The 18449-nt window shown below is 43.6% G+C and overlaps 1 protein-coding gene across 2 annotated transcripts in view; it reads right to left on the bottom strand.

The window, feature by feature from the left end:
- The window catches only part of ETV6 (ETS variant transcription factor 6), a 121472-nt gene that overhangs the window by 63848 nt on the left and 39175 nt on the right, over nt 1–18449 (bottom strand). Inside the window, exon 2 of one of the 2 annotated variants that reach the window (XM_058022793.1) lies at nt 15206–15332. The exons of the other annotated variant lie outside the window; for it this stretch is intronic. Within the exon in view, the coding sequence (XP_057878776.1) occupies nt 15206–15332 (127 nt within the window). The remainder of the gene's footprint in view (nt 1–15205; nt 15333–18449) is intronic. 2 annotated transcript variants of the gene reach the window in all.

The following is an 18449-nucleotide window of genomic DNA, read 5'->3' as shown; positions in this document are numbered from 1 at the left end:
GGCAGAGGTTAAACTGGATCTTGGACTGAACAACAGCAGAAAAATGAAAGCAATCCTTTGAGGGTGTATGGGAGAAACAAATGCCAGGGATAACAGAACTGCCTATGGGGGTGACTACAATCCGCTGGAGGCTCATATGCTATGGAGAGAGGCTCTCTGCATTTTTCCCAGTTTCAACTTCAAAATTTGTTTTTCAATCCCTTGGAGTAAACCTGGTCCCTAAAGCTGAAGCTCCAGGAGGTGGCTGCCTCCCTTCCCTCCCATTCCCCCCTTACCAGATAGCTTTGCCCTGTTCCCTCGCCAGCTCATTTACATGACTTTTTTTTTCCCTCTCTTGCTGCCCTTGGCATTACATTCATCGATCCAGTCAGCTGTTGTGTAAAAGAGACTTTTGTCAGAATTGCTTAAAGGCAAATCCCCCCACTTAACTTTTTTTCTGTGGCCTCTAGCTGATGAGTTAGTTATCACCTAAAAGAGCCCTCTGGCGTAGCATATGCGTACTGAATATATATCTCCCTGGATGGCATCCACACTACTGTCAAAGCACTGGAGATGGTTATGACATGGGGAAAAATATAAAAATTACCATACTAGGAAAGATCCCCAACCCATCTACCCAAACATCTACAGCAGTTGATGTATAAGCAAAAAGTGAAAGGAACGAGGAAACATGAAGCAATCTCTACTATAATACAGATTGCATATCTCAGCCTCTGTTAATCTGTGTTTTAAGGAATTCATGAGCTGTGGTTGCATGCAGGCCACTGTTTCTTTACTGACCACATGGCCAATCCCTCTGCACAGGTCTATCTGGTTCCCTTCAGAGATCCATCCACACTTTCAGCCCTTCAAACATCTTCCTGCAATGATTTCTTTCATGTAGAGATGCATCCTCATTCTTGTTTCTTTTAGACATGTTGCCCAATGACTTATCTTGGATCTCTGGATTTGCTGTTCTGTCAGGAACTGTGAATAATCATTTCCTGGTCACCTTCTCCATACCAAGTGTGATTTCATAGCCACATTATAACTTTCTCCCTGCAAACCCATTCACTTACAAAACTACCTTTTCTTTAAACTGCAGGGTCCTACTGCCCCTCTCAATTCCTAGGAACAGGACTGGGGAAGTTGTCTGCTCTAAGTTCCCTAGCACACTAAAAATGACCACGTGGATGAGACCACCACACCCACAGTGGGACAGAGTTTGAATAAATACAAAGCATTAAGACACCTCCCTAGGAATTCATGAGCTTTAACAAGCCTGTGTCAGAACTTCAACTGCCTAACAATACGGGTGCAAAATTGTGGCATCTATGCACAGTTGCTATACAAATTGGAGTCTGGTGACTGATTTTTGAATATTTGAATATTGAATATTTTTAAATATTTTTGCTTAATCTACTGTCAAGGGACATTCATAGGTATTACTGTAAAACCACATGAAAAAGTCATGACCTACTCACATCAGTAATTGTTTTCTGCTGAACAACCACAACATCCTTCTGAATGAGATTGATTTGTACTATGGTCCTGTATGAAAAGCTGAGAAAAATTATCAAAATAAGAATAGTTTACTTTCATCCCAATTCTGAATGAAATTAACTAAATTAACTGAACGGTTAATTTTTATTCCTACTGAAATTAATTTTATTCCTACTGAAAATGTCCCTGCTCTTCTTGACAACTGTCAGGATCTATTGAATGCAACTGTCATGATGCTCAAATTATTTAAAGCATATGTGTAATTTATAGCTGACCAAGAGACATGCTTTGTAAAGCAAATGATAATTTACAGCCTTTCTGTTGTTGATGTTACATGGACTTATAAAACTGTGCAGTGAAAATGCTTCAGAGTGGGGCCAAGTCATTTCAGGATAAAATTATCAGGGTGAGCTACCTTTATTCACAATAGGTTAGAATACTCTGATTATTTCAGCTTCCAAGCTGGTGCCAAGACTATTTGTGGATTAGACTTCATATTAGTCCTCCTCAGGAAGTGGGCTATGGAGTGCATGCAGTAAGAAAGCATTAAAAACAGCTGACTGAGCCCCAGCTACAATTTTAAGCCAACTTGGAGATTTCACACATATACTGCTGACTACTTGAACCAGTAAAAACAGACTGAAAGACCCCTTCAAACCTAAGCCTCTGGACTCAAACACAGCCTCACCCTCTTGTGTCTGCTGGTTGCTGCTGAGATGTGGGGAGGACAGCAATTCTGAGCCTGCTTACAAACTCCTGTGACACAAAAGGCACCTTCTATCATTTTCTGCACCCATTTTTTGTTTCATCATACACAGTAATTTTACAACTCTGCCTAAAAGAAATAGTTGTAATGCATTCTAGGTGTTAATTAGTTTCAAAAGGAAACGGAAAAGTTGCAGTCTCTCTGCATAAAACCTAAGTACTTGAGCAAGCCTTCTTTCCACAGGATCTAAATATGTACATGCACATGGAGATACGTGTCAGACTAAAAAAAATAAAAAAAAAAATCAAAATTTCTCAGCTTTAAAATAAATTTTGATTGTTAACTCTTGTCTGAGTTCCAGTGGAGGTTTTGTGCACACGTGCTCTCAGTGGAAATGATGGAGCAGCAGAAAGGCCATGCGTGAGAAGCTGTGCTCTGAGGGTTATTTGGGACTAGGTATATTCTCCCAGAACTCTCACAAGAAAATCATAATTATGGAGAACTCAACATAACACTACAGATCCAACCAATTTAAAAGACATCTGGATTTACTTCTGGGTGTTCTGTTGAACTGAATCAGCGCCAAACCTTGTGAGATTCAGCCATTGCTATTGCACACACTGATAATGGTGTGGCAGGAGGCCAGCAGCAAATACTGACTCCTTTAACAGCCCAGCTGCTCCAGGTCTGCCCATCACAAACACAGCTCAGCTCACTGGCACTGCTACCTCTGCTGTCACTCCCAGTTCCTCTGCTTGCTTTGCATTCTGCATGATTTTACAACTGAGAGGGGGTGTAAAAATTGAAGATTTATAATGTTTTTGCTCTTACAGACATTAAGTACTACCCCTTGTTTCTATTTTGCTGAGCTCCAAGGCTTCAAATCCTGCACTAAACCTACTGCATGTGACCAGTTCACCACTACTCCACACCACACACTGCATCCCTGAGAACATAAAGTGGAAGTAGAGAATGACTCCTCTGAGTTGGTTATGCTCACTTTCAACAAGCAAAAAACCACCAAGCAAGCTGTACAGCAGCGATGAGACAAGCCCATGTATTTAATAACAACATTTGTCACCACTGCCTATTAGTATTTAAAGAGCAGTAAAAGAAACCAAACCTCTAATAAAAAGAACAAGGTGCTTTGAACAATTACACACCCGGCAACACAGTAATGACTACCCAGAGTAATGAAGCTAAAAGCCCAGAGGTAGTAACACTACTAAGGAACTTTCCAGGGAAGCAAGATACAAAGAAGTACAACACAGAAAAACAAAAAAAAAAAAAAAATCAAACAAACAAACAAAAAAAAAGGGAACAAAGAAGTATTTTGTACAGAGGGTTTTTCTGACAAAACGCCTTCACTGAATCATGGAGAGGAAGCGAAAGCCAGCAAAGAAGTTAAAAATTGAAGGAGACAGGTTGCTTAGAAGAAATCAGAACAAAAGAGAGAGTAGGAAGGAGGAACTTATATATATAAAGGGAGATTTCCCCTACTAGGAAATGCACAAGGACCCACTCAAGTGGCAGAACTGAAATGAGTAACTGGTTTGTGGACCAGCAGGAACTGGGGCTACTTCCTTCTGCACTACCGAGAAGGAGGAAGTGCAAAGGGAGAAATTCTCAGTATTGCACAAACCAAACAGGCACAGTCATTCTTTCATCTCTTCCCCCAAACACTGGCCAAGCAAGTAGAAGCACAGCACAAGCTTACAAATTTACTCGCACACACACACGTGTTCAAGATAAAACTGTGGGAACTGCTGGAGACAGTGAGACAACTCCTGTTTGTTTCCTCAAGTCCAGTAGGTCACTTTTCACACCTATTGAGCTGGCTCAACCCCAACATTTCATCCAGGACTTGAGCAATTTTGTTGCTGATGGTCAAGCCCTGGCTATGCTTTCTGAACCCTCGTCCTTTAGCACCACCACTTCTGCTGCTGGTGTCCAGGGTGGCCAAACCCTTGCTCTGGAGCCTCTGCAGAGGGAGGGTATAAATATCACAGAATCTCTCTGCTGGCTTGACTTGATAGAAACGTTCTTTAAAGCTCAGCATCAAAGGATTCACTTTATAAGCTGCAAGCCTTGGTTCTTGTGCCAGCAGTGAGTTCTCCCCATAATTAATTAATGCTGTATTAATTGTGCATGTTCCACGGGCCTGTTGGGGAGGTGTGGCAAGGCCTGCACACACAGACAGATCAACCTTGCTGCTGCAGCCAAGAGAGGAGCTCAGGAGGGGAGGTAAAACCCCTCTGGGTGCCTGGAGAGGAACACAGTGTAAAGCAAAGAGAGGAGGGCACGTGCTGAGCCCTGCCATGTCACTGCAGCCAACAAGGAGCCAGAGGGGCACGGGGGAATCTGCCACCAGCTGCGCCCTTGTGCAATCGCTCGGCTCCGGGCCAGCCGTGAGCCAGCGGCCAAGAGGAGCAGCCCAGGGCAGCTGAGGGCCCTCACGCACGGGCAGGGCTTGGCCACAAGTCACAAGATCCTGTGAAATGGCTGGAAGGAGAAAGGGGGAGGAGGAAAAGGGGGATTATTCCACCTCATCTCTGTTGCGTTGATGCCCAGCGCTCTGAGGACGTGGCAGTGTGGCCTTGCAGGGGCTTTGGCCATGGCTCAAGCAGGGCTGTACATCCAGCCCAGCACATCCACCTCACCACCCCCTGGGAAAACCAGGGAACACTCAGGACAGGAACAAGTGGGAAAGGGGATAACCCAGCTGCCAACACCCCAGTGACAATTGTGCTGGAGACCCCCATCCATCAGAGCTATGCAGGACATGCCAGCCTGCACACACCCTTCCCTGCTGCAGCACAGAAACCAGGGACTGACTAAGGTCCAAGTGCTGCTCAAGATGATTTACAAAGCACTCATCCTCTACACAACTCTCAAGGCAGTGGACATGTATGTATTTTCAGCTGTAATCTGAATGACTGCTATAGTTAGCTTGAAATCTAACCTTCAAAGACATTTTCACATTAGCTCTTGCAGTAAATTTATTCATCTCTGTAAATTTTTGTGGTGGTAAATAATTATTTGTTTCTCTGAAGGTACTGCATGTTTGGTGTTTGCTTTTTAAAGAGCAAAAAAAAGTAGGACTGGCAAGGGAAAATTTTAGCAGAAGTCCAAAGTGAAAGCATGAAATTAAAAATACATGAAACAACTGTAAAAAGGGGGAAGATAATGCAGAAAACTCAGAAGGTTTATAAACTAACTGCACAGAATCGTCTCAGCAAGTTACTTTTAGAAAAAAGGAATTTCAGTCTAACCATGCATTTGCTACAGCCTATCCACAGCAAATGTGAAGGAAATGCAGCTGAAGATCACACTACTTATTCTGAGATGACAAAGCACCTTAACAAACTATACATAGAGAAGCTCTGAAATATAGGCACAAAGCAAAAGCACAAAGAATTCTGCACAAAGCAGGTAACACTTTCCCTTCATGAGAGAGGCAAAATGCAATTTATGTTTACCATACAAAAAGGTGGTTTTTGTTCTTTTACAGTGTTGTGAGAAGGCTGAACAGAAATAAACAGACATCCAGACTTTACAAAATTAAATCTATAAATGCAGATTAAAAACTTTACTTATCTGGAAAGCAAATGAGTACCAAACCTAAGACTTTTATTGTACACTGTCCTTTTCTTTCAGTAGTTTGAAGTAAAAGCTAAACAGATCTCCCTACATTTTTTAAAAATAAAAAGGAAGCTATTTATAGCTGCCTTTATTGGAGCTGTTTCCTTATCAGGAAGTACGTAGCTGGGAATTACTATCTGCCTGCATCGGAAATTCTTTCAGGGATACAAAAACCCAAAAAGGAAATTTCCCTTCAAAAATATTCTGTACCTTTTTTTTTGCTGCTGGTGGGCATTTTAAAATAAAATGTCAGTGCTCTGACCAGCTCACAGCCCCTTTGGGATGTTTATTCTGCAAACAAGAAGCTTTAAGACACCTGAGGGAAACATGAAAATGCTCCTAGAGAACTTGAAGAGGGAGAATGCTGAGAACATAGTATGAAAATAACCCTTTTTATCAGGATGCTGAGAGAGTGCAGATTCATTACCAGTGCTACAGGATCCAACTCTGAAATGTGTGTGTTTGTAAAGTTCCCAGCCCCTCCTGACTGAACTTCTGTGGCTCAGCTCCTATGTTCCCCCTGTACCCTCAGGGGCAGGAGTGGTGCACAGTCCAAAATTCAGTGAAATTATCACTCTTCCTTAGAGACAGGATGGAAAAAACCCATACAGGGGTAGCACACCCTCCTGCACCTCACAGCACCAGGTCAGGGCAGGGGCCATGCAGGACATGGGGAGAACAATGCTTTCCTGCAGGACCGGTTCAGGTGCTCATAGCCTGTGGGATCCAGTGCTACAAGCAGCTCTGGATTTGGGATAGTGAAGCTCCAGATACAAAGAGCCCCTCACTAAGCTCTAAGACTGGAAAACTTCCACTGTCTCCAAAGCAACCCCCATAACCAAGAATTTTCCTTTATCCTTCCTCTCCATTGCCTGCAGAACAGCCCATACTGTTCCTGTGGGCTCCAAAGGCAGGAAGAACATTTTGGTTAATCATTGGAGAGATTAATTTAATTTTTACTTGTCATGGTATAATTTAACATTTTCATTTTATGGTCTGTATAATTGCCACAGAGCTACCTGATCATGCTGCCCATGCAGAGCAGACACTTTTTTTTCAGTGGGATACAAAAGCATAGGGAGATCAAAACCAGACAGGCAGATGGAGTAAATAAAGCAGGGAGCTTCAGGCTATTCCTGGGGTATGACTTCCATGCACAAAAACTCATGAGGAAAGATTTGGAGTTAAGCAAGTTTCCTAATGCTTTGACTCTCAAAAGCCAATCAGTGGTGATTGTTTATTAACTCACAACATCACCAACCATATGCCTATTAAATCTATAACTAACTCATAACTTCTTGAACAAGGATCACTGCTACATTAATAGGGCCATGCTAGAACTGCACAAAACATTTTACATGAGAAGTGAGCACATTCAAATGTATTCATCCCATAAAAGTGCACAAGCATTCCACAAGGCTGGAATGCCTGATGCATTAAGAGCTCCACCCTCCCAAGAACCTCTGGAGAATGATACTGCAAAGAGGCTCTTGGCTGAGGTGTTGGGAATGGGCCTCCAAATCTGGATGGAATCATTTCACCAAAAATGTCTACAACAAACTCAAGAATCATTTAGCCATTCTGCTCCAGCAGTAAAATGAGGAGTTCTAAAAATGGCATAAACCCCCATTTAATGGATATTTTACCAAGCTGCATTTGTTAAACACCCGAAGGCGTGCCAGCACCAGAGAGGAAAGACATAAAAGTACAGCAGAAAGAAATCCAGCTTCTCATAAAGGGCATCAAATAATTCTTTTCTTTCTGTGTGTGTACACACATGACCTACCACATTAACTCCTGGGACCTCAAAGCTACAGGAGCTTTCTCCTCAGACACTGCATGTCCCTGTCAGTGCTGGACAGAGCTGTTCTCTCCCAAGAGGCAGCAGCTCATCTCTGCTAAAAGATCATGATGCTATGCTGTTTCTGCAGGGTTTTTTACCACACTTGTGTTTTGCTGCAAGGCTCTCACCACACAATGGTTTCTTATTGTGGAGTTGTTAGTCATGGCTTACACGCAGTTTCTCTTCTGTGTTTTCTCTGCTTGTACGGCTGTTTATGAATGCTGCATTCTTTGCATTCATTTTATTTCTTACAAAAATAATTTTTAAAAAAGAGCATGGAAGCACTTATAACATAATACAAATGAAAAATCAAACAGACATTTGGAATGGAAAGAGAAAAGCAAGCTAATTTTAGGTACACTGATCGTGACAATGTCCCTTTAAGACAAAGCTAAAAATGCTTCAAACCCAGCAATACCATAAATGTCCTGCTGCTTCTGCTTCTTATTCCTCTCCACACTTTCCAGGGGAATTCCACAAGGGATCAAGCCTGAATCCCATATTAAAGTGACATGGCTTCCTTTCCCCTCTGAATAGAGGGGAATGTGTATTTTGGAGATTTAAAACCCTCCAGTAAACCTCTCCAAAAGGGTAAAAGACTGGCTCAGCACCACTGGGACTCCCACCCACACTGCCAGCCTTCCAGATCCTGAAGCACAGGTCTCTCTGACCTCCCACATCAGGACTGCTTTGCAGGTTCCCACTGAGGCAGGAAGGCTCTTATCCCTCCCCACGCTTCCACTGGGAATGGTCAGAGGAGGAAACTGCTGCTAACTCGGGGCAGCAACCAGGCACACTGGGAAAAAAAACCCACTTGATTCTAGAATCTCTCAGGGAGCAGAAAGCAGCTCACAGCAAGTGAGCTTCCTTTACAAGTTTTTTCACAGTTAACCCAGATGCTTCTGCCATGGCCACCAGGCAGCAGTAAGGAGTGAACAGATTTAGGGTTAAACTCACCAGCTGTTTGCAAAAGTGCTAAGTGAAGGGGCCCTGTGTCACCCCAGTGCAAAGCCAGTGACAAGGGGGTTAGTTTCCTACAGGTTATGAACAAAGACCATGCCAGAAAAATGCAAAGCAGAATCTTCATGATCCAAAGACCACAGTTTTCCCAGCAGAATGAGTAATGGTGTTTCACCCTTCCCAGTGCAACACAGTCCATATAAAACATTAGCATCCATATTCACAGAATGACTGGGTTGGAAGAGACCTTCAAGATCATTGAGTCCAACACAGCCCTAATATCTCAACTAAACCCTGGCACCCAGTGCCACATCCAGTCTGTTTTAAACATACCCAGGGATGGTGACTCCACCACCTCCCCAGGCAGGCCATTCCAGAACTTTATCACTCTTTGTGTGAAAACTTTTTCCTAATATCCAACCTGTATTTCCCTTGATGCAGCTTGAGACTGTGGCCTCTTGTTCTGCCAGCTGCTGCCTGGAGAAAAAGCCCAACCCCACCTGACTGCAGCCACCTTTCAGGAGTTGTGGAGAGTGATAAGGGCACCCCTGAGTCTCCTTTTCTCCAGGCTAAACATCCCCAGCTCCCTCAGTGGTTCCTCACAGGGTTTGTGTTCCCAGCCCCTCTGCAGCCTTACTGCCCCCTCTGGATGCACTCAAACATCTCAACGTCCTCCCCAGCCATGGCACAGGAGTGACTCAGACTGGGCTTCCCTGTTTGGAGGATCTCTTTGAGGCTGGCCTGAGATTCCCAGTAAAGCCCCTGGGATGCAGGGTGGAGCAGGTGAGTTCAGTTCAGGTGAGCCCCAGAGGGTGCCTGTGGAACAGCCTGCCTTAGATTACAGGCACAATCAGTGCCTCCCCAGCTCATGCTCTGCATCCTGTTTGCCCAACAAGTGGGCACAGCTCAGAGTCCTGAAGGAGCTTTGCTGGGGTTAACCAAAGCAAGGGGTTCTGAGGCTGACAGGATGGCTGGCTGGGATTTCCACACTCCCCTCAGCCTGCCAGTAGATTATTAACAGTTACAAACTGAAAGGCCAGGAGGCACTGCTGGATGGACCCTCTCCGAATAGCTCACAATAAAATGTGCAAGAGTAGCCCATGGCAGAAGACAAAGATGTAACACAGATTAAACAAGATTAAATACTGCAATAAGGTGTTAGCAAGCAGTGCCATTGCCAGACTTAATTTTTTTCTTTTTTTGTCATGGCTTGGTACTGGTTACATGTAAGGTGAAAAGCAGCTTAGGAGAAAAGGCAAGGGTAGCAAGAGGGAAGAGCAAGGCTTTAGTGGCCATAATGTCAGAGAAGAGCAAGGAGAGGTCCAGGAGAAGCCAATAATTTGAGAAAGAGGCCAGCCCAGCTCCCACGAAAATCAGTGGGAATTTAACCACTCATTTCAGCAGGACCAGGATTAGTCTCAGCCACTAATTTGACATTCTGGCCACCTCTCCCAGTCCCTTTGTCATATGAAGCTTTTATTTTATTTTCCCTGTATGTGCGTCAGTCAGTTTTGTTCCACAAAGATCCTTCCAAAGCAAATATTTTCATTGCTTGCTGCTCTAAATGTGGCTTAGGGTAAAGGGCTTTTTTTCCCATCTCACTGCATACTTTCAGTTCAGTGCATTGCATATTCTAGTAACTAAACAACAATATGCTTAATGCTTCAAAGTGGCTTTCCAGCTGCTAGCCAAAATTGTAGAATAATTAACAGGTGCCAAAGGATTAATAAAAGGAGTAGCATAATTAATAGACACTATACAGAAAAAAATGAATCCCTGGCAATCCCAAGTGTTGTTGTTTCCTCCACCTTCTCTTAATTGTTTCCTGCATTCCTTTAATAAGAAAAAAAAAAGAAAACTAGTGCCCTTAAAACACAAATGATACATATAAGCAACAATGCATGATCAGAAGAAAGAAACTGGCAACAAACTGCCTTCAGGTCTAATAAATGCCTTAGTTTAAAGAAACTGCCCAACTACCCTACTACTCATGCCCACACAGAACTTTATTGCACTATTTGGTACAGCCAAGGTCACAAAGATGCCAAAACAACACAGAAGCACTGGACTAGTTCTCACCAAATCAGAGTATCAAATAATAATACAAACAGCCATGCAAAAAGATTCATATGAAATACTCACTAAAAATGTAAAGGCCTTTAATATAATCTTTGCAGAAAACTAAACAAATTTCCTTTCTGTCCTTAATGAGGGAAGTAAACAGACCATAATAACACAGGACAGAGAGATACCAAAATAAAAAATTGATCTCATTAGGTGTATGTGATCAGGCCTGCATTCTATGAATTTTATCCAAATCAGCTGTGACCTGGAACTTATCACACACTGGAAAACCAAAGGCCAGAACCCAAGCCTACACTTGAAACAAAAAGCACTCAGATGATTTTACAAACAGTTCTTTAGCTTTCCCTACCACCACTACACCCCAAAGTGAGTGGAGCCAAGACAACACTGCAGCCCTGAAGTAAAAGTTCTCCCCTATGAGGAGATGCATGTACTGTGACATCTCAAGTGTATCACTGCACTCTGGACATCAGTGCAGACTGCTGGGGGTTCACAAAAAAGGCAACAGCAAGAAAAATTAGTTTTGCCAAGAAGAATTGCTTTGTGTGCACAGAAAAGTGTGCAGAGTATCTTACTATGACAATGGGCTGCAGGCATGTGAAGGATGCCAACATTAAGGAGAGAAGAGTAATTAGTTCAGAGGAATAAATGAACTTGTTTTTATGTTTGTATCAAGAGAAAACTCTGAAATCTTTGCCCATGAGATCACTCTCCCTAAACAAACACACACATGTTCCCAAGAGAAGATGCCCTTCAGAGATAAAAATCAATCTGTACAAATCAACATAAGCATGCAAGGGGGAATGATGTTGCACAGGACCAGAGCATGCAACAAATCCTTTCTCAGCACTGGGATATCTTCTGTCTCTCTTTTTGAAAAAGTTTTATATTGAGGGAGACAAAAGAAAACCATGAAGCCCATAGCACACATTTACAGTTGCTGTTTTAGCAAGCAAAGCACCTTATTTTAAACTTGTGTATTACAAAAAGGGGAAAAAAGCTGTTTTCTCCATAATTCAAAGCATATTAATAGACAGAAAAAAGGGTTGTAATATCCATTTCTTACATGCTGTATCCTCTATCCAGTTCGAAGAGCTGCTTATTACAAGGCCATAGCATAAAATAAGGTGCTAATAACATTTTACCAGATGAGACAAAGAATAAAATGAAATTTTAAAAAACACAGACCCTCACCACACAACCCCACTAACCTTTTCTGTGGCGAAATGGAGTGTTTCCCCATAGATAAAGGGTATGTAAATAGTTCCAGAAGACTTCCACCTATTTCTAAATTTTTCAGTATCACAATACCTGGGCAGTTTCTGTATTATGGATGAAATCAGCACAGCCTACCCGAGGCTCATTTGCTCACTAAGCAATGAGAAATAATTTATCACACCAAAGGAAACTGCTTTACTTATTGTTCTGATACTTGTGCCTGGTGCTCTCAGAGTGATCTGGAACATTAAAAACAGTGACATTTCTTATCATAGAAGGCATAAAACTGCCTGAATCCAGAGAGTGCTCTACATGTTCCATGTGAAACATTTGTTTCTAGGTCTGCCTTTGGGTCACCTGCACCTATGGCACAGGTAGATGAAGATGTGTGGGGTGGGACTGAACCATCAGAATGTCCTGGAAAGAGGAGGAGTGCAGGCCTGACAACCTTTGCATTGGATCTGTGTGTGTGAGTGGAGGAACTGACCACATCTCCCATCAACAAAAACAACTGTAGGGATGGAACATAACAAAAACTCAGACCTAAAAAATCCTTGGACTTTGCAAATCTAAACCCAACCTTTACACACAGCCTGAATTAGAAATTAGTTACTTTGCCTGACTTCTGAGGCAGTTTGGATTTAAGATCAAAGATGTACCTCAGACACAACTCTAAAAATAAACAAACAAAAAATAAATGAGAGGAGTCCATGCAGGAACTGAAAAACCCTATATTAATACCTCTTAAAACCTCATGACACAAAATCCAAAAGGAACTGAGTTATTTCTATACACAGTATTAGCAAGACTACTGGAATATCATCTTCATGTCTGTTGTCTTCACTTTAAGAAGGATGTCTGAAGTGGCAATCGGTTCACAGAGGTGATATAAACAGAATTTGAAATCTGAAAGCTTAACAGGAAGACTGATAGCCTTAAGAACCTCTCCTTCCTCTACAGTTTAGCCAAGAAAAGGTTAAGAAGTGACAACCTAAAAGCACCTATATCAGGAGGAGTCTTTTGACAATATTTAGCAGGAAAGGCGATAATGAGATCTAATAGTTGGAAACTGAAGCTGACTAATTCAAACTATAAATAGGACACTTAAAAAAAAGCAAATAAGGAGATAATTAAGCATTAAAAGAACATCTAGAGACCTTATATCCTCCTCATCACTTAAGTTTTTTACATGAAGAGCAGAAATCTTTCTGCACATGCTGTAGCTCAGTTGCTGGACCTAAACACAGCAGTTACTGCATGAAGTTTTGTAACAAGAGATATAGAGATTATAAATCAACAGAGATTGTTTGAGAAATTCACAATGTCTGCTCCTGGCCTAGCTATGAAGCTATGAGTGGTTTTAACAGTGTTTGGGTGGTCTGTTAATTGACAACAGTGGTTTGTGTCAATACTGACTGCATACCGAGCTACAAAATACTACACTGCCACTGACTACAATTAGTAAGGCTATGTAAATGTGTTCATGTTGTTTATGACCTCAGACACTAACTTTATGGAAGGCTATTTCACAGATATTTCATGATTAATCATCTGTGCTTTTACACTGCAACAAGTCAGACTGGTGTGGAAATACTGAAGGGAAAGAAGCCTTGCAAGTTTAAAAATGTGCCAACCAAAAGAACAGAAAAACCAAAACAAGAGTCAAGGTGAAAGGTTGGATCACATTCTAAAAATACTGTGAGAGAAGTCTTCACTGAGAGGAAGCTGCATAAATCCAACACTATCCAGCACGCTGGCTGGATGGGAAGGAAGCAGGTACAGCTTGTAGCACCAGTGTCAGCATCAGGAGTCTCTGCCTCCCTGCCTTCTGCATCTGCCAGACACAGTGGGGAGGGCAGTAATAACTGGAAACCCAGCTGTGATCCTGGCTGTGCAGTGGACACACAGTGGCTCCCACAGCAGAAGTAAACATGCAATGAGGAAAAAACCCACAAGATCTGGGGATGAACAGTGCCAGTATGGAAAAGAACTGCTGGAGAAAAACTGCTTCTGTGTTGGTTTTTTTGTGCCTGCTTTGGGCAAAGCACAGAAATGCCCTGTGAGTGTGGCAGCCAAGTCCTCCTCAGGCAGGGGAACAGCTGAGCAGCCACACACACGTGCAGCCAGGCCTGGGAGCTCATGGATGCCCAGGCAGGGACCAGGCACAGTCAGAAACACTGCAGCAGCAGCAGCTCCCATTCCCACCAGGAAGCACAGAGAACTGGGCCACACAGGACATGTGACACAGCATGGGAACCAGTGACCTTGGGGCAGAGTAACTCATGGCCAGCAAGGGAGCGAGCATAGGACTAGAGAAATGCTTTAAACACAGTCTGCATCCAGAAAAGGAGTGTGTGTGGAAGACAGCAATGACGGTGTCTTGTGACAAACATGGACTTCCCCCTCTTCCCCCCGTAACATCCCAAACCCGTTTGTCAGAGGGCAAAGCACAAAGTTTTGTTTGCTCCTGGCCCTCTTGCTCATTGTTGCTTAAGTACCCCAGGAATGTAACACCTGAAAAAAGTTTACTTAAAACATCTTATTTCCATCAGAACTGCTTCCCTCCAAAAAGGAAAATTCCACTCTTCTTGTCACCCTCCTAACTCACCTCTCACTGGCCAACAGTCCTTGGCCTTTCCTCTTTGTCAAACATTAAATCACCTCAGCAAGGAAGTACCTGGCTCTGATCTTGCCCTCAGCTCCAGTTTTTGTTCCAATGTCAGCGATATGTCCTTCCTCCTTTGCAGCATCCTTCTGTGCACAGCTAAGCTCACTCCTCCTCCCTTCCCACTGCCTCTGGCAGCAACCATGCTCTACACTAGAGAGCCTGGGCATCACAAGTATTGGAGACCCCTCAGAACCTGAAAATAGCCACAGCACAAACACATTCCACTTGCCACAGCTGGTGAAACTCTGACCTTGTGCTGCAGAACGTAACTGAGCCATTCCAATGAAGTGGAAGGAAACACAGCACTTCCTGTCAGAACAAACCCTCCACATTTGTGCCTGTCACAAAAAACAGCCCAACTGCTTGACAAGGGCTGCAGGAGATGGGAGGGGAGATTCAGCATGCTGTATTTAAGAATCATTTTCTTCAGTTAAAAACAACAGCCAGGAAAACCAAACCAGCTAAAGCTTATTAAAACAACAAAAAAAAGTATAAAGCCAGGGACTTCCCTGCTCTCTTCCATAAAACCAGAAGCAACTTCTCACCCTGTCCCACCCCCTCCTCAGTGTAAGAGCTTAAGCAGCCTGGTGCTGACACTCACGCAGGTGTGCTGGCACTCTGTAGGTGTCTTCCTCCATCCTGATGGCCTGAGGCACTGGGACATGTAGTGGTGACGAGGTGTAATTTGGTACCGGGCTCGCGGGAGGTGTGTACGAAATTCTTTCCTGCTGTTAAAAGAAAGTGGGGGGGGGAGGGAGAGAAAGAGAGAGGACAACGTGAACTTTGGAACAGAGGTATGAAACCATGGCAGAGGAGGTGGACGTGGGTGGAAGGAAGGAAGTGTGTGCCTGGTGATGTGCACTAGTGGTGCACCAGCTGCCCAGGGAGCCCCACAGCACACACAGAACACTGGCAGCCAGTGCTGAGAAGGGACTAAGGACCTTTTAGAGTGGCAGGATTACTTTTCAAGAGAGCCACGAAATTTCCAAGGGCCTTCTCAGAAATTTGCCAAGGGAGGAACGGGGAAGTGACATGCAAGAGGGGAGACTCCGAGGGCTTTTGTCAGTGGAAATCTGACAGCAAGTCCATGATACATGTGTGAGTACCACTGAAGTGCCAAAACCACTTAATCTTATGTTAACAAATCAGTCATGATCTGAACAAGCTAAGTGTTTAGCACTATACCCCTTCCTACAATTTTAAAGACATTAATCAGTAACTTTTGTCATTGCTGCAGAAAAACACATCACCAGACTACTCTATTTACCATCAAGTAACGTAGTACTCTTGTTTTTGCTAAGCAAGTTACTATTACCTTCTTTGAAGTAGTTTAACTTGCAACCAAGTACAGTCAGATTGAGCTAAAGAGCAACTTGTGAATGTTGTATTAGTTTCGTAACTGTCACAATTAGGTTCTTACCTAGGAAAATGCCTGACGAGAAATCTAAGACTGAAACTTCACGTTATCTGAAGGGAAAATTCTTCCATATTCTAAGCCTCCAATCATAGTACAAAATATACCTTTTGTAAATAAACATAGCCACAATTTTACAGAAACAAAAAAGCTATTATTATATGCTTCCTGGAAGGTAATGCACGTTATTCTCCAGAACACTGACACACCAGTGCAAGAATGGATTTACATCCCTGCACACACAGAAGCAGGAGGAGGTAATTTCTGATTGCAGGACAGTACGAGTGCAGGCTCTCACCCTGACCTTGATCTCCGGCAAACGGAAAAGACAAATTTGGTGCTGAACCAAGAGAAGGTAATTGCTACCATGACAAACCACAGCATTATCACAGCCATGAGACAGGAAAATAGACTGAGGCTGATAGAGGCACCTGCAGAATGTAATGTAAGCACCCTTGCCACCAAAGGGAAGGAGAGGTTTGCAAAACCCTTTGCAGGCAGATTAGGTGACATCCAAAAATAAAGGGAACACCTAGAAAGTTGTGCAGCCACTGCTTCAAAGCAAGCCAAATTCATTCTCTTTGCAAGGTGCTGTTTGCTGGTCAGAAGCTCAGGCAGAACCAGAAGTTTACCCTCAACATCAGGAGTGCCACCACAACAGCCTGTAACCACATGGCAGAGGAGACTGACAGCACGTGGAGAACACACTATTACAGGTTTAGACAGAGCGAGACGACAAGCTTGTTTCACTCCTCCATCACTTTGTTATTTCTGCAAGTATGGCCCCTATGTCTGTCAGCTCAGTACTTTTTAAAGAGAAATTGTTCAATCTTATGTTCCTGTCTCCCAAAACTCAGCTTCTTTCTACTCATCACTGGCCAGGCAACAGCAACCCATTAGCCAGCATGAATTCAGTTTTGTGCAGTTACCAAACAGGGATGGTCACTGTGATGCAATGAAAGATGCACCTGTGGAGCTACAAGGCATTATTTGATTTTTCAGCTTCCCCAACTCCCTCCCTGACCCAAAGTGGCTGACTCTGTGCTTCCTGCCGCAGAGGTGTGGCTCTCTGGGCCATCTGCACCCCTGCCCCTGGTGCACAGCATCCCTGGAGGGCAGGGACACCTGGCACTTCCCAGCATTTCCTGCTGCCATCCACAGCACAGATATTGAACCACACTGCAGCTGCTCACTGTGTTCATGGAGACATTAATAAAAAGAGAAACTCTCTGAAACACAGCCACACAGCTGCTGCCTCTGTTAATGGGCACGGGGGGATAGGTGGGAGACCCAAAGTCCTTTTCCTCCCTCCTGAAGAATCCAGGATACAGTCCAAGCTCAGGTCACACTGCATGCTCACTGAATCACCACTGCAAAGATAAAGTGGCTTCAAAGGGTCTCCTCACTGCCCAAGAGCAGGTGGAGAATGAAATTAAATCCAGAACCCATCCATTTCCCTCAAGACCCAGGAGGTGCTGTATCAAACCAAGGCATTATGCTTCCAGTATGTGCTGCCTTTACTGATCAATCTCCTAAAGGCATACCATAACTTGATTTATACCATGGCAGTTTCATTGAGGTTTACTGTTTTAAACAAATGCATTTGATTCATTATTTCCTAGTATTCATAAGGACAGGACAGCCAAAACCAAACAAGATATGGAACTGCAGTTACTTTTCCCACACATCTTGGATATCCACAGTACTGTGTGAATTACTATTGGCAGAAGGCATTTTACAAGGCAGCAAGGGGAGTTAGCTATCCAATTCCTATTAGTGCCTTTGAAATGCCCTCTCTTGCTAATCCTGCATTTTTCTGTCAGCACCTTTAGCCTAAATATCAAAGCAATTTACAGACATTAGGTAAGTCCTTCTTTTTATTAGACACACAGACAACCTGAGTTACAGCAAGAGCACAGCTCAAATGAGCTAAGTCATTTCAGAGTTAAGCTGTCTTGAAAAAGGACAGCATGTGCCTCTCAAGGGCAATACATTTAACAATTGCATGCTGAAAGAGCTGCCCTGGACAGATTTCCAAAAGGTGTGGAATGGTAATGGCACAGGGAGGTCAAGACACTGGGCTTGTGGAAAAAATGAGCTTAATCCCTGTTTCCAGCATGGGGCAGCAACGTGGCTGGCAGCAGAACTGCGAGCACCAGTCCGGTTCTACAGCCTGGCCCTGCTCAGTGCTCAGCCACAGGCAGTGCTCAGCCTGCACAGTCCATGCACAAGGTCACACGTGCTCCTCCAGGCTCTCTGAGGCTTTCTGGAGTCACGTTTCCAGGAGGCACCTCCTGTGCTCACACCACTGAGAAGGGACTGCATCAATCCCCACAACTCCAGGACTGCCCAGTGCTTCTCTCTGCAGAACCCACCAAACTAAAACATGGCTGGTGTCTCATGCTTCTAAGGTTATGCAAGCAGATACTCT

The sequence above is a fragment of the Melospiza georgiana genome, chromosome 4 (assembly GCF_028018845.1).
Source record: "Melospiza georgiana isolate bMelGeo1 chromosome 4, bMelGeo1.pri, whole genome shotgun sequence".
Classification (NCBI taxonomy): domain Eukaryota; kingdom Metazoa; phylum Chordata; class Aves; order Passeriformes; family Passerellidae; genus Melospiza; species Melospiza georgiana.
This window is presented reverse-complemented; position numbering and strand designations above follow the sequence as displayed.